At 39.2% G+C, this 15602-nt stretch overlaps 2 protein-coding genes across 6 annotated transcripts in view; one reads left to right on the plus strand and one right to left on the minus strand.

Annotated features, from left to right (window-relative positions):
* FCHSD2 (FCH and double SH3 domains 2) overlaps nucleotides 1-15602 on the plus strand; it is a 225104-nt gene that overhangs the window by 48322 nt on the left and 161180 nt on the right. For 3 of the 4 annotated variants that reach the window (XM_073334756.2, XM_073334750.2, XM_073334766.2), the window contains exon 3: nucleotides 5167-5212. The exons of the other annotated variant lie outside the window; for it this stretch is intronic. In XM_073334756.2, coding sequence (XP_073190857.1) covers nucleotides 5167-5212 — 46 coding nt within the window. The remainder of the gene's footprint in view (nucleotides 1-5166; nucleotides 5213-15602) is intronic. 4 annotated transcript variants of the gene reach the window in all.
* Nucleotides 1-15602, minus strand: part of LOC144930406 (uncharacterized) — a 69745-nt gene that overhangs the window by 1773 nt on the left and 52370 nt on the right. For both annotated transcript variants that reach the window (XR_013635536.1, XM_078852072.1), the window contains one exon: nucleotides 13913-13981. Coding sequence is in view for 1 of the 2 variants with exons in the window: in XM_078852072.1 (XP_078708198.1) it covers nucleotides 13913-13981 (69 nt within the window). In the remaining variant the exon portion in view is untranslated. The remainder of the gene's footprint in view (nucleotides 1-13912; nucleotides 13982-15602) is intronic.

Below are 15602 nucleotides of genomic sequence, written 5' to 3' on the forward strand. Positions count from 1 at the left end.
TATTAATTTATACTAGGCTTATTTCTGACAAATGTAGTGCCTCATCCTGAAATACGTATTCATGTGTATGCTTGCTACTTGCTAAATCTGTTGAAGATAGGAATCACTTATGCTCAAATAAATTGGTTAGTCTCTAAGGTGCCACAAGTACTCCTTTTCTTTTTATCTAGAAGTAAGTAATTGAAAGAAAAATTTTAAAATATGCTCTCAACTCTAACCTACTTTCTTTCCTTTGTAACAATTACTTGATAAATGCATAAACAGGGCAGGGGGAAAGGGACAGTTTGCTCTGGGCCTCCATTTGAGAGGACCCCCACTTGCTGGGTTGCATTGAAATTTGGCCCAGCAGCCCTGCTGTCACAGTTGAGGGGCTGCTGATCCAAAACCAGGTGGCTCTGCCACGTGGGGCGAGTGCAGTGCAGGCTTGTGCTCCAGCACATGCCCTCCCCAGCCTCCTCTCAGGGTTAAATTTTTTGGAAGGTTGTAGGAAGGAGAGGGAGTGAAGTACTTCAATTTCAGATTTTACCCCGGGCCCCACAAAAACCTCTGTATAGCCCTATACATAAAAATAGTAATTGTAAATGCATGCCCATTTTTTAAAAACTACACAATACATATATCTTTTTTCAGGGAACTAGCTTGTTTTCTTTCAAGATTTTTCTCACAATGTTGACATAACCCTTGACCTTATACAAGTGTATACATGGAAATTGTCAGGTTTGTCAAGGTAGGAGGACATCAAATACTTTGTCAGTCAGTCTGCTTTGTTTCCTAGCAGAAGTTTCTTTGCTCTCGAAAAATTTGAGAACGCCATCTTTAAAGAACAATCTCAGATACTTACTCTTTTCCCACTAACTCTACTGAAACTCAAAAATTGAATCACTCTGTAAATTTAACTCTGATGGTCTAAAATCTGTTTATACTAAAGTGAATTAAATATTTTAGAATAATAGAATGGTGGGATTACAACCATTTCATTTGAAAACAAACTTCAGTGTTTCTATCAGTGTACAACTCATTCAGTCCAAAAATACTAAATTACTTTTGTACTAAATTCCACAACAGTTGGTTTCAGTTTAGAATGAACGATAGTGCATATACTCTTTTTTACATCTAGATCAGACTGTAAATTTTCAAATGAGGCTGCCTGAGTAGAAACTAGTAATGGCATATTTTTGCTCTTGATTTTGAAGCTTACACTCTTTATTTTTGAAGGCTTAAAAACAGTAACTTGTTTCCCACTACCTCTTAAATGTTTATAGATTTCAGCAGTTCCTGTAACAGCGTTATTGAAGTCAGTCGCACTTGTTGAAGAAACATAAGTCATTTTGGAAGAATATTGCATTTTTAATAGGGCCATCAATCGATTAAAATATTAATTGCGATTAATTGCGCTGTTAAACAGAAATAGAATACCATTTATATGAATATTTTTGGATGTTTTCCACATTTTCAAACGTATTGATTTCAGTTACAACACAGAATACAAAGTGTACGGTTGCTCACTTTATATTTATTTTTGATTGCAAATATTTGCACAGTAAAAAACAAAATAAATAGTATTTTTAGTTCACCTAATACAAGTACTGTAGTGCAATTTCTTTATCATGAAAGTTGAACTTAAAAATGTAGAATTATGTACAGAAAAACCCGTGCATTCAAAAATAAAACAATGTAAAACTTTAGCACCTACAAGTCCACTCAGTCCTACTTCTGGTTCAGACAATCACTCAGACAAACAAGTTAGGTTACAATTTGGAGGAGATAATGCTGCCCGCTTCTTGTTTACAATGTCACCTGAAAGTGAGAACAGGCATTTGCATGGCACTGTTGTAGCTGGCATCACAAGATATTTACCAGATTCACTAAAGATTTATATGTCCCTTCATGCTTCAACCACCATTCCAGAGAACATACATCCATGCTGATGATGGGTTCTGCTTGATAATGATCCAAAGCCAAGCGGACCAACACGTTCATTTTCATCATCTGAGTCAGATGCCATCAGCAGAAGGTTCATTTTCTTTTTTGGTGGTTCAGGTTCTGTGTTTCTGCATTGGAGTGTTGCTCTTTTAAGACTTCTGAAAGCATGCTCCACATCTCGTTCCTCTGAGATTTTGGACGGCACTTCAGATTCTTAAATCTTGGGTGGAGTGCTGTAGCTATTTTTAGAAATCTCACATTGGTACCTTCTTTGCTTTTTGTCAAATCTGCAGTGAAAGTGTTCTTAAAATGAACATGTGCTGGGTCATCTGAGGCTGCTATCACATGAAATCTATGGCAGAATGTGGGTAAAACAGAACAGAAGACGTATAATTCTCCCCCAAGAAGTTCAGTCACAAATTTAATTAATGCATTATTTTTTTAACAAACATCATCAGCCTGGAAGCATGTCCTCTGGAATGGTGGCCGAAGCATGAAGGGGCATATGAATGTTTAGCATATCTGGCACATAAATACCTTGGAAACACCTGTTCTAACTTTCTGGAGATGTAAATAAGAAGTGGGGAACATTATGTCCTGTAAATCTAAACAAACCTGTTTCTCTTAGCGATTGGCTGAACAAGAAGTAGAACTGAGTAGACTTGTAGGGTCTAAAGTTTTACATTGTTTTGTTTTTGAGTGCAGTTATGGAACAAAAAAAATCTAAATTGGTAAGTTACACTTTCACGATAGAAATTGCGCTACAGTATGTGTCTGAGGTGAATTGAAAAATACAATTTCTTTTATCATTTTTATAGTGCAAATATTTGTAATACAAATAATATAAGGTGAGCACTGTATACTTTGTATTCTCTGTAGTAATTGAAATCAATATATTTGAAAATGTAGAAAAACAGCCACAAATATTTAATAAATTTAAATTGGTATTCTATTGTTTAACAGTGCAATTAATTCTTTTAATCACAATTAATTTTTTTGAGTTAATTGCATGAGTTAACTGTGATTAATCGACAGCCCTAATTTTTCGATATGCTTGTTATCATAGATGGAAGCTTGGGCTTTGATAAGAAAACTACTAAAGTATGTTGGTCCAATGTTACCTATAACAATACCTTAATGTACTATGTAGCATCTTTCTTCCAGAAGGATCCTAAACAACAATATGCAGGGATGATTTCACTTAGTTCTAAAATGGAGTCACTTATACGCAGCTGAAACTGCCAGAGAAATTTAGGTAGACCGGATGTGATAACCAGAGTTGGAATGTTTCAGAGTAACAGCCGTGTTAGTCTGTATTCGCAAAAAGAAAAGGAGGACTTGTGGCACCTTAGAGACTAACCAATTTATTAGAGCATAAGCTTTCGTGAGCTACAGCTCACTTCCTCAGAGTTGGAATGTGGCCAAGCCCGCAGAGCTAATATAAACCTTACTCTTGAAAAGAGTTACATGGGTTCTTTAATGACTACAATTGGCCAGGACCTCTGTTTTACATCTTATTTGAAATATGGAACCTCTAACAGTGTGTTCTACTGGCAGGAATAGAAGGCACCATTGGTGCTTATTCTGTTTTGACATTCTAATTTCAACTTTATAGGATCTTATTACAGGATACAGTAGATGATTATTAGTAGAAACATATCTGTGCTCTTCTGCTGTGTTGCTCCTAAGCGGCTTTGCTGTTATTGGGAGTGTCGATAACTTACAGTAGGGAAAGTGTTCCCAGGGGAAATGTTGTTCGTAAGAGGCTGTTGCTCTTATAAGGTGTTGCAGCAAACGGGCGTCTGCTGTATTTACATTAACTTCTAGCTTGTCCCCATAATTAATTGTTCAATCTGTTTAAATAGAATTAAAGTCATATGTTTTGTGCATAGTGCATTATTAATCTTAGTAGAAAAATGTGGAAATGCAGACCAAGGAAAATCCTATTGCTTGGTTGCTTGAGCGTAAAAAGAAAATGACTTAAACTATCAGAGCACTACTAGGAGTCTTGGTACGCCTAGACAGTTCTAAATCTGAGGAGGGTTAGCTATGGTTCAACCATTCTTCCTTTTCTTTGTGCTGCTGTAGTTTGGTTCTCCTAGTGCTACAAAGTACAGAGACCTACTGTATTTAGAGGGAAAGGGGGTAGCATAATCTGTTTTTATTCTACAGCAAGATTGCTTCAGACTTGGACCTTGTAATGCAAAAGTATATTGAAAGCTTTGCGAATCCCATTTTTGCCAGAACATGATTGAGTAAAGTCACAGTGCCAAATTCTGCTGATATATTGTTATAAACTTGGCATGACTCATTTGAAGCATTTGTAATTACTCCAGATTTATACTGATGCCCAAAGAGCAGAATTTGGCCCACAAAGCCTTGGTGTAAACCATGGGAAATGAAATATACTGATTCTTCTCTTGTCCTTCTGTTGTTTTGCCCATCTCTAAAATCAATAATACTTGGCATTCACTTACACTGAGTGCTGGCCTTAGTTCAATAGTCTGTGGCAAGCAATTGGTGTAGCTGTACCACTACTGATCCCTTAGTATAGAAAGAAAAGGAGGACTTGTGGCACCTTAGAGACTAACCAATTTATTTGAGCATAAGCTTTCGTGAGCTACAGCTCACTTCATCGGAAGTGAGCTGTAGCTCACGAAAGCTTATGCTCAAATAGTCTCTAAGGTGCCACAAGTCCTCCTTTTCTTTTTGCGAATACAGACTAACACGGCTTTTACTCTGAAACTTAGTATAGAAAGTGATATAGGGGTTTAAACCAATTGAGCTAACTGGGTCCACGCTGATGTAGCTACACCGATTGCTAAATCAGGGCATTCCTGAGTGAAGATGGTGCATGAAAGTGAGATGAGTCCTGCATCTGGAACAATTAGCCTGGTATGTTCAGATGCAGTCAGGGAGAGATGACTTCCCAAAAAAAAAGTTTAGATGCCTGAAGGCCAAATTTTGTTCTCTGATAAACCAATGTAAAGCTGAAGAGACTTTAATGAAGTAAATGGAGCTTGAGGGAAGGAGCTCTTAATCTATGGTGGCCACATGCAAGTGGTTGTTAGGCAGTTAATATACAATTGTCAAACAGTTCAGCTCTTCTTTTGCTCTTCTGTTGGCTGTAAAGGCTGCCTGATGGTGCATTTGAACTGAAGTTATATAAAACTCCTTTTTAATTATTGCATTTATAGTATATGGTTGTGTGTGTTAATGGACTTCCCCCCCTGTTTTTTGTAGGACATTCAGTCAGAAGAAAGCTGCAATTGAGAGAGAGTATGCACAGGTAAGTCCTAGGATAAATTTGCCTTTATTGTCTAAGCCATTGTTCTCTGTATGTAAGGATACATTAACTGATTAGGAAATCTCCCACAACATTATTTTGCATTTTACATTGGCTGTCTTGTGTGCATCAAGAAATACAAAATATCTCTCTTTATAATTTGGATCAGATATCCCTGGCTGTGCTGAACAGTCTCTCTTCTGCAAAAACAACAAGGAGTCCTCCTTGTTTTTGCTGATACAGACTAACATGGCTACCACTCCGAAGCCAATCTCTATTCTGTATCCTGCTCTGAAGCCTGACTTGGGAAAGATCTAGGGAGGAATTGTTGGTCTTGGAAATGGTCCACAGCCACTTTTTTCAACTGTTTTCCGGGGTAGGAGTGGCAGCTATGTAATTAGTGGAATCAAATTGGTTAGAGGAAACGGAGGAAAAATCATTGTCGCATCATCATTGCAATAGCATCTTTGCATACTTGCATTAAATATAGCCTTGTTAAGACCGTGCTTCCCTTGGTCAGAAACAGACCAAACCTAGTGAGCTTCAGAGCATTCTGCAAGGCCCATCTATTTACCCAGGCTTTTGGTGAAGAAGAGGCGTGGTAAGGTGTGGGATGGGTATTGATTTAATGGATTTTGATTCTCCCTTTTGTCAGATTCCTTCTGGTTTGGGGACAAGGAGCATCTGCTGGTTTAATTTGTGACTTCTTAATTTATGGCAAAAGTTCTTAGAGCCTAGGTTGGCCTCTTTAAAATGTTATAAATCTTAAGAATAAAGAAACATTGAACAGGAGAACTTGCTATATTTCTATGTAGAGTGACTTTTGTAATAATAGGAGAGGCTAATTTTTCAAGACTTTAAAATTCTACCATACAAATTTTACTCATGGTGAAACCCTGCACATATAGTCTCATCCTGAACTAAATGGAAATGAAGCCTTTTTTATTTCATAAACGTTGTATTTAGGTCAGTCTTTTGCTATATATTCCAACAATACCTGTGTGCATATCCACAAACTGAAAACTAATGCAATAGCTCTGGATTTTATCAAAAGTCAATAGATGACTCTGATGCTATATGAGTATTCATTGATACATTAGGCTTTACATTAGTGTGTCATTGATCACTTTGGCAGTTACACTAAAGTAACAACTTTTGAATAGTAGGATCAATATATTTTGTTTTAAGGCTTGGCATTTTTAACTAATGCTCTAGGCCCAGGTTTTTAAGCTATTTTAAAGCTTAAGTCTCCTTTTCAAAAGGGATTTAGTTATTTAGGAGTCTAAATTCCACTGACAGTCAAAAACGAGATTTAAACTCTGTGAGGGAATGCACCCCTGTATTCAGACCTTATGTCGTAATCATCTTTGTGAAAAATATGTCTTGTGAGGCATCATTTGAAAAGTAATAACTCACTGGTGAATCATGATGAAATGTGTGTAGTAACATTAGATGTAAAGTTATGAATTCCACATTAATAGTGTTGGAAGCACGTGTTCAAACCCATGTAGCCCTGATTAGTCAGGACTGGTCAAGCAGGTCTTAAACAAAGGAATGTGTGTGTACCTCAGTTTACATATAAGTAGTAAACAGGGTACTTGAAACAGTAAGAGGGAGACAAGATAAATCTGCATTTTAGTAAACAATAGCATGAAACCTCTTTCATGATGAGACCCCATGTCTCCCTCACAGCTGGAAGGAACTTTATCTAGGGATAACCCTCAGGAAAATACCTTTTAAAGGGTGACTGAACTGTAAAAGTGAGGGGCAAGTTCTCTCTCCCTCTCCATTTCTCTCTCCTTCACCTAAGACAACAAAAGAATCAGCCTATGGAATTCAGGAGCAGATCCTGACCTGAAATTTGGTCAGCAGTGTTGCTGGGAACCTGTGGGGTAAGAATGTCACCTTGAACCAAGTTTAGTTTAAGTTTTATAAAGCATTTTATGTTTATTTCTCTTGTAACCATTTCTGACTTTAATGCCTTGTACTCACTTAAAACCTGTGTCTTTGTAGTTGAATAAACTTGTTTTATTCTTTAATTAAAACTAATCCAGTGTTGTAAATTGTTTGGGTAACTCAATTTAAGATATTGATCACCTCAGAGGGACAACTGACTTAATATATTTGGACTGTCCAGGAGAGGGCTGGACAGTGTAGAACACATGTTTTGGGGAGAAGTTCAGGACTGGGAGTGTGTTTGGCGTCACCCTGCAAGTAGTAACCAAACGCTACTGAAAGCCAAAGCGTGGCTGGTGTTTGCTGACAGGCTGCTGGGGTCAGAGTTGCTGGACCAGGGCTGTAGCTATATACACACACTCAAGGTGTGACCTGCATGCTGTTTGGATGTTTGTGAGCAGCCCAGGTGGGACCTACAGCAGCAAAGCATTGTGGGGGACCCAAAGTTGCAGGATAGGGGTGATGCACGACTTCACTGGTCAGGATTGCACCCTGGAATGTCATAGACTCCTAAATCAATTGCGATGCTGAGTGCAGCAATGCCTAAACATCTGTAAATATCTAGGCATTTGTGTCTAAGAGATGCCGGGAGTCTGAGCTCAGATCTTAATATATTTCTCTGCATTATCTAAACACAATGGTGAGTTATGTGTTTTTGTACTCATGAACATTTTTAGCATTCATTCTATATGGGGTAAAATCTTAATGAACTTAGGAAAATGAACAATTGCATTCTCAGAGTTCTGGAGCTATAACACCTGAGGTTTTCAGACTTTTTAGTAAAAAATGCAAATTTCCAGCAATGCAGCTGGCATTATTGGTTTAGTGACTGCCTAATCATATGAATAAAAGTTTGCAGGATTGCATCCTTGGTTTGGTGATAGGTGTATTGCCTGAAAACACTGGATAATTGACATTTAGAGCTTTAAAAAGATTTCTCTTCTGTGTGAAATTTTCTGACAATGTTTCCCAACAATACAAATTGTCATTGAACTAAATATAAACGCTCTCCCATTAATTATAATGTGACATTTGTCTTTAAAACAAAGTTTTATAAAAGAAGCTGAGAATTCTCAGTAGTTTTATTTTTTAAGTAAAACTTGGAAGGGCTTGTCTACAAGGTGAGATACTGTGCAGCAAGCCAGGATATGAATCAACATTGCAGTAGCTCACTGCACAGTAACATGCCATGTGGACACTACTATGGTGCGTTGAAAGCCCTGGAGTGCAGTGCTTACTGTGCCATAGCAGTGTCCACATGGCGCGTTACTGTATGGCCATGCTGGCGCGCTGTAGATTCATGCCCTGGCTTGCCCACAGAAACTTGGTGTGTAGACAAAACCCTAAGCTGTTTTAATGTATTTCTTGCAAATAATCTAGTACAAATATCCAAATGCCTTTTGACACTTTAGGGGACTGACTAATGCAAGATTAAACTTTGACTTATTTGCCGAGCTAGTCTATAGGAAAGAGTAGGCAAAACTTTAAAAACAATATTCACACTCCTCCCATCGTCTTGTTAAAAAGACCATTTTTGTATTATTTTGAAAAACTCTGTATGCTGATATACTGTACTTGTGTGCCATGTTTCTGCACAATACAGCTTTATATCAGGATGGAACCTGGCTAGACCATAGTGTCCTGCAGTGGTGAGCAGTTTTTGCGGGTGTAGTAAATTATGCTACATATCTGCATAGAAATAGCATAAAACTTGATTTTCTAATATTCTTACTCCTTTTGTTTACGTGTTATACCTGCCTTTTTGCTAGGGGGTCTCACGAGAAATGTTTTGGTGGCCTCAGAGTGTGGCCACCAAATCTTGCTGATGGCCGTTCTGACCATTTTTCCTAAAATACTTAATTAACTCTAGGAAAAACAAAAAAACATGCATTTGAGAAACACATTTGAATCTAAGCGCTATAGAGCAGGGAATGCCTTAATTACTTGTCTGAATGATGCCTAGCTCAGTGGACCCTTTATTGGGACTCTTAGAATTTTATTTGTATTATGGTAATGCCTGTATGCTCAGTCAGCCCTGTCACTACAACTTTGCAGCATTAAATAGTGCAGTACTCTGCTAAACAAAAACATATACATTTAAAAGTTTACCCTAATGGTCAGAACTGGAAGTGTTTACACAAATCCATTCTGCTAAAGAGATATCTAATGATATTGTTTGGAAGCAACAATGTTGCAAACTCCCCTACAGTGAAATCCTGCTGTGCTGGCTAATAGTCATGACTAGTGTGCTGGCTGCATTGTACAAAGTTATTCAAATACCGTTTCACTGAATGGAAGTGCAATTTTGTGAGAAGTTACTTTGGATACTATCCATAGAACATCTACTTTACTAATTCCTCTGAGCATCTGAAAGAAAAAATATTTTACCTTGTTGAGATCATAGTTGCGTCTCTACTGTACTTTTCATTATTATTTACAATTTATAACTCCATAGCACAGCTTTTCCCAGAGATTGTGGCATATGACCCTGCACAAACAGACCTCATTTGTTATTCAGAATATCTGCTTATTTTTAATTAATCTTTAGCCATTATAATTGCATAGTAAACCTTCAGAATGTGACCTTAGTGTAACCAGTTCAATGATATCTGCCTGAGTTTGCAGAGAGCCTGAAATAATAGCTTGAGCTGCAAACCACACCATTTAAATGAGTGCTAATTAAGATGCCAGTTATAATACTTTAACCGTCAGCATTATTAACTATTACAAGCATGGAAGAAAGGTGAGGAAGTACCATACCATGAAGGTCTACACCAGCATTTTCAAATGTGGGAGGCGCTTGTAATTGAGGATCTTAATTAAATGTAATGTATTTTTATGAATTTTTCTGCCTGAGTGTCGTAAGACCAAATTAATGTTTAGGAGGCAACATGAATACTGTCTAAAAGTTGTTCCCAAACTGTGGTCTGCAGAGCGCTAGCAGGTCATATGGTGTTGGCTGGTCCTCCTTGGAAACACTTTGATACCTCTAAAAGCATCTGGAAGCAAAGAAGAGGAGGACACAGTTTAGCTTGTCTCCACTGTGGCCTGTTTGTACATATAAGTGAACATCCCTCAGAGACTGCAGCCACCAGTGAGACTGGTGTTGTGAATGCCAATGGGAGCTGTCAGTAGAAGATAAACCAGCAGGTGCCACTTGGAGAGGAATGCCCAGAACAGAGAACCAGGCAGCTAGACAGCCTTTCCAGGATACCAGAGGGAGAGGAGGACCCAGGTGGTTGGTCGTCATAGCCACAAGAGGAAGAGAAGTATGTAATTGGATTGTATGGACAGAGGGGAGGAGGAACAAAAGGTAGAGAAGTGTGTGCAGGGGGAAGAGTGAAGGACCAAGTGCCAGAGACACATGTGCAATGTGGGGCAGAGGAATAGAAGTGATGGGAGGGAAGATGGAATTTAGAGCAAAACTAGTGTGTTTAACTTTAAAAACGTACAAATAAAAAACTTTAAAACCACTTAGAATCATAGAACATCAGCATTGGAAGGGACATCAGGAGGTCATCTAGTCCAACCCCCTGCTCAAAGCAGGACCAATCCCCAATTAAATCATCCCAGCCAGGGCTTTGTCAAGCCTGACCTTAAAAACTTCTAAGGAAGGAGATTCTACCACCTTCCTAGGTAACGCATTCCAGTGTTTCACCACCCTCCTAGTGAAAAAGTTTTTCCTAATATCCAACCTAAACCTCCCCCACTGCAACTTGAGACCATTACTCCTTGTCCTGTCCTCTTCTATCACTGAGAATAGTCTAGAACCATCCTCTCTGGAACCACCTCTCAGGTAGTTGAAAGCAGCTATCAAATCCCCCCTCATTCTTCTCCTCTGCAGACTAAACAATCCCAGTTCCCTCAGCCTCTCCTCATAAGTCATGTGTTCCAGACCCCTAATCATTTTTGTTGCCCTTTGCTGGACTCTCTCCAATTTATCCACATCCTTCTTGTAGTGTGGGGCCCAAAACTGGACACAGTACTCCAGATGAGGCCTCACCAATGTCGAATAGAGGGGGACGATCACGTCCCTCGATCTGCTCGCTATGCCCCTACTTATACATCCCAAAATGCCATTGGCCTTCTTGGCAACAAGGGCACACTGCTGACTCATATCCAGCTTCTCGTCCACTGTCACCCCTAAGTCCTTTTCCGCAGAACTGCTGCCTAGCCATTCGGTCCCTAGTCTGTAGCTGTGCATTGGGTTCTTCCGTCCTAAGTGCAGGACCCTGCACTTATCCTTATTGAAGCTCATCAGATTTCTTTTGGCCCAATCCTCCAATTTGTCTAGGTCCCTCTGTATCCTATCCCTGCCCTCCAGCGTATCTACCACTCCTCCCAATTTAGTATCATCCGCAAATTTGCTGAGAATGCAATCCACGCCATCCTCCAGATCATTGATGACGATATTGAACAAAACCAACCCCAGGACCGACCCCTGGGGCACTCCACTTGACACCGGCTGCCAACTAGACATGGAGCCATTGATCATTACCCGTTGAGCCCGACAATCTAGCCAACTTTCTACCCACCTTATAGTGCATTCATCCAGCCCATACTTCTTTAACTTGCTGACAAGAATAGTGTGGGAGACCGTGTCAAAAGCTTTGCTAAAGTCAAGAAACAATACATCCACTGCTTTCCCTTCATCCACAGAACCAGTAATCTCATCATAGAAGGCGATTAGATTAGTCAGGCATGACCTTCCCTTGGTGAATCCATGCTGACTGTTCCTGATCACTTTCCTCTCATGTAAGTGCTTCAGGATTGATTCTTTGAGGACCTGCTCCATGATTTTTCCGGGGACTGAGGTGAGGCTGACTGGCCTGTAGTTCCCAGGATCCTCCTTCTTCCCTTTTTTAAAGATTGGCACTACATTAGCCTTTTTCCATTCATCCGGGACTTCCCCCATTCGCCATGAGTTTTCAAAGATAATGGCCAATGGCTCTGCAATCACAGCCGCCAATTCCTTTAGCACTCTCAGATGCAACTCGTCCGGCCCCATGGACTTGTGCACGTCCAGCTTTTCTAAATAGTGCCTAACCACCTCTTTCTCCACAGAGGGCTGGCCATCTCTTCCCCATTTTGTGATGCCCAGCGCAGCAGTCTGGGAGCTGACCTTGTTAGTGAAGACAGAGGCAAAAAAAGCATTGAGTACATTAGCTTTTTCCACATCCTCTGTCACTAGGTTGCCTCCCTCATTCATTAAGGGGCCCACACTTTCCTTGGCTTTCTTCTTGTTGCCAACATACCTGAAGAAACCCTTCTTGTTACTCTTGACATCTCTCGCTAGCTACAGCTCCAGGTGCGATTTGGCTTGGAGCTGCAGCTAGCGAGATTACATTACACTTATTACATTGAAAAGGAGTACTTGTGGCACCTTAGAGACTAACCAATTTATTTGAGCATGAGCTTTCGTGAGCTACAGCTCACTTCATCGAAGCTCATGCTCAAATAAATTGGTTAGTCTCTAAGGTGCCACAAGTACTCCTTTTCTTTTTGCGAATACAGACTAACACGGCTGTTACTCTGAAACTTATTACATTCAAATACATAAATATTTTCCCTTGAAAGTAATTTATTAGTTGCCCCAGTAACATTGTGCAGTTTTGTGTGTACATGCATATCTGTATACCTTTCATTCTTTTGCATCCAAATACTTATTTGATTTTTGCTATGTTGCCTAGTTTCTGGATCTAAAAACCAAAGAAAGTTTCCAGTAATTGAGCTCAAAAAGGAAGTTTCCATTTATACATCTATCAGTCTTGGACAAGGAAGAAGTATTTCTAGGAGTAAAACCCAGTTGCACTTTTAATGTGGATTTCAGGTTGACTGTTTTTGAATTGGATTGTAAATTCTTTGGGCAGGTGTTAGGAATCAGGAATTGTGTGCCCCACTGTCTCCCTAACTTGTGTGACTTGAATTTAAAATGTCCTTTGGTGCTCTTCACCATAGTATCTGAATACCTCAGAACACCCCTGTTAGGTAGGGAAGTATTATCTCTGTTTTGCAGATAGGGAATGCAGTCACAGAGAAACCTGAATGATTTTGGACAGAGGTAGGATGTCTGTGGTGGAGCTGAGTGTGGATCTTGGATCTTTCGAGTACATTTCCTTAACCACAAGACAGACCTTGGGCATGTAATTTAACCTCTGTTTCATCTGTTAAATGGGAATTCTTACCTTGTTTTGTAAAATGCTTTCAGATATACAGATAAAAAGCCCTGTATAGGCACATATTAGTACAGTGCCCACAGTGTAATACCAGAAAGAAACAGGCAAAGGATAACTTAAAAGATTATGAACAATCTGCTTAAAAAATCCTAAAGCCCTCATTTGCAGGAGTAATGTACAAGTTCTAAAACCTGAGATAACTTACAGCATTTAGGTAGTTTAACTGTCTTTTTTAAGTCTTAGGTGCATTGTAATAAAGATAACTGCAATGGGACAGAAGACACTGCAAAAATGAATATGAATGTATCTGGAATTGTAAAAAATTACATAGCCCAGTATAGATTGTCACTTTAAAAAAGGCGTTATAAATGTCATCAGTTCAGTGCTGAACACAGGAGTAACTTCACTGATGCAGACTTTCTGCACAGATAAAACAACCGTATCTTAGAGAAGACATGCCTTATGACAGCTGTTCAGGACTAATTAATTAATAGGGTGAAATCAAGTCTGGCCCCGGACTTAGCGGTTAGCTAACCGCTGGGGTGTCAGTAAAATAATTGGAGGTACTTGCCTTGAAAGTGTTTACAAGCAACTTTTTCTCTCTTAGTTCATTCCATGTAGTCCTGGCAAAATGTTCCTCCTGGAGAAGGATACAAAAGATTACTGTGGCTGTAAAAAGAGGAGGAAAAGACTGCAGAGTAGAAGGGCGGATCTCTTCCTGGGGACAAACAAGAAGTAGACATGGATCCATTGGCCAATAGCCCTGATGTTAACTGATGCATTTCAGTAACGTTACCTATTTTTGTTCTCTAAAGAAATAATTTTATTATGGAGTTGGATGTACCACAGTTGAAAATTCATCATTAGGCTGTTCCAGCATAATTTAGCTATGCCTGCTTTGTTTTTATTTGTATGTCTATTAAATGCTCAGTTTATTTGAGTGGGAAGATAATTTTTAAAATGCATGCATATCACACTATTTTAAAATGTGGGGGAAATGGCCTGTCATTAAGACTCCGACGTGTGCTTCCTTTTTTAAGGAATTAAGATTTTTTTTTTACTTCTCTCTATAAGCGATGCTAGCAATTTACTTGATAATAGTGAGCATTCATATGCAAATTGTAGTGTCTACCATGCTTGTAGGTTGTGAAGAAATTTGGCTATGATCCTGCAATCTATGCCGGCAAGCCTCTCACTCAAGTAAATTGGAGGCTTGCCTGTATAAGAATTGCAGTGCTGGGCTCTGAGAGAAACCCTTGACCATAGCATATTAGAAATATTGTAAAATATATTCCTTGCCTTTTAAAATGTTTGGGTTTTTTTGTTTTTTTTTTTTTTTTTACTTTTTATAATAAACTCTTGGAAGCTTAAAAGTGACATTTGTTCCTGAAAGTGCTTTGTTGCATGTATACATAGGTTTTTATTTATGGGGTCTTCTACAAAGGCTGATCTGCTCTTGTCTATTTTTTTTAAACCGAAACAAATTTTAAATGTATTGTTTTAGTGAAACACTTCTTTTTCTGGGGACTTTGTGTGTAATCTCACTCATGGGGTTCAAGGCACCGGCACCATGGTGTTCTGGAAAGCCATGCCCAGTGAGCCTTGCATGAGCACCACCTCACGCCACCAGATGTTTTGGTTCCAGGCTATGTGGAAGAGTTGCAAGCCCTAACTGTCTTCCTTTCTTTCTGGCCACTATAGTCTGTGAGCATTAGAGTTATCTGTGTAACTTTTAGACAGTTTTACCTTTGTCTTATGAGTAGTTTTATATATTGTTTCAAATAATTTTTCAATAGTTTTAGTGTCAGTGTAGCACAGATGAGGTTAAATTACCCATTTTTGCCCACACTTTTCCCAGGTCAATGCCACAGTTACCCACGGTGGAACTTAATGAAAATTTTAAATGGTCCACCTCCTGGTCATTGATATTTCCCTAGTCAGTTTGCTGGTATATGATGCCTCTTTTGCTTAGGAGAAGTTTGTTTCTCACTTTGGACAGAAGTAACATCTGTTGGGCTTTTACACCGAAAGTCTCAACTTAGGTTCCACGCTTTCTTGCCCTATGGGCAAAATCAGCAGACCATGGGTTCAGGCTGGGGCTTTTGTGCATAGTCAGAATGGCCTTTGTTGGCATCAAAACCCTCCACCTCTCTGAGTTCCATAAACTGACTCAAGCATCACTGTTACTTTCTGTGGGAAAAGACAGGATCTGAAAAGGCTCTGAATCCAAAATCAGGGATGCTGAAGTCCTCCGGGACTAC

Source organism: Lepidochelys kempii, chromosome 1 (genome assembly GCF_965140285.1).
Source record: "Lepidochelys kempii isolate rLepKem1 chromosome 1, rLepKem1.hap1, whole genome shotgun sequence".
Classification (NCBI taxonomy): domain Eukaryota; kingdom Metazoa; phylum Chordata; order Testudines; family Cheloniidae; genus Lepidochelys; species Lepidochelys kempii.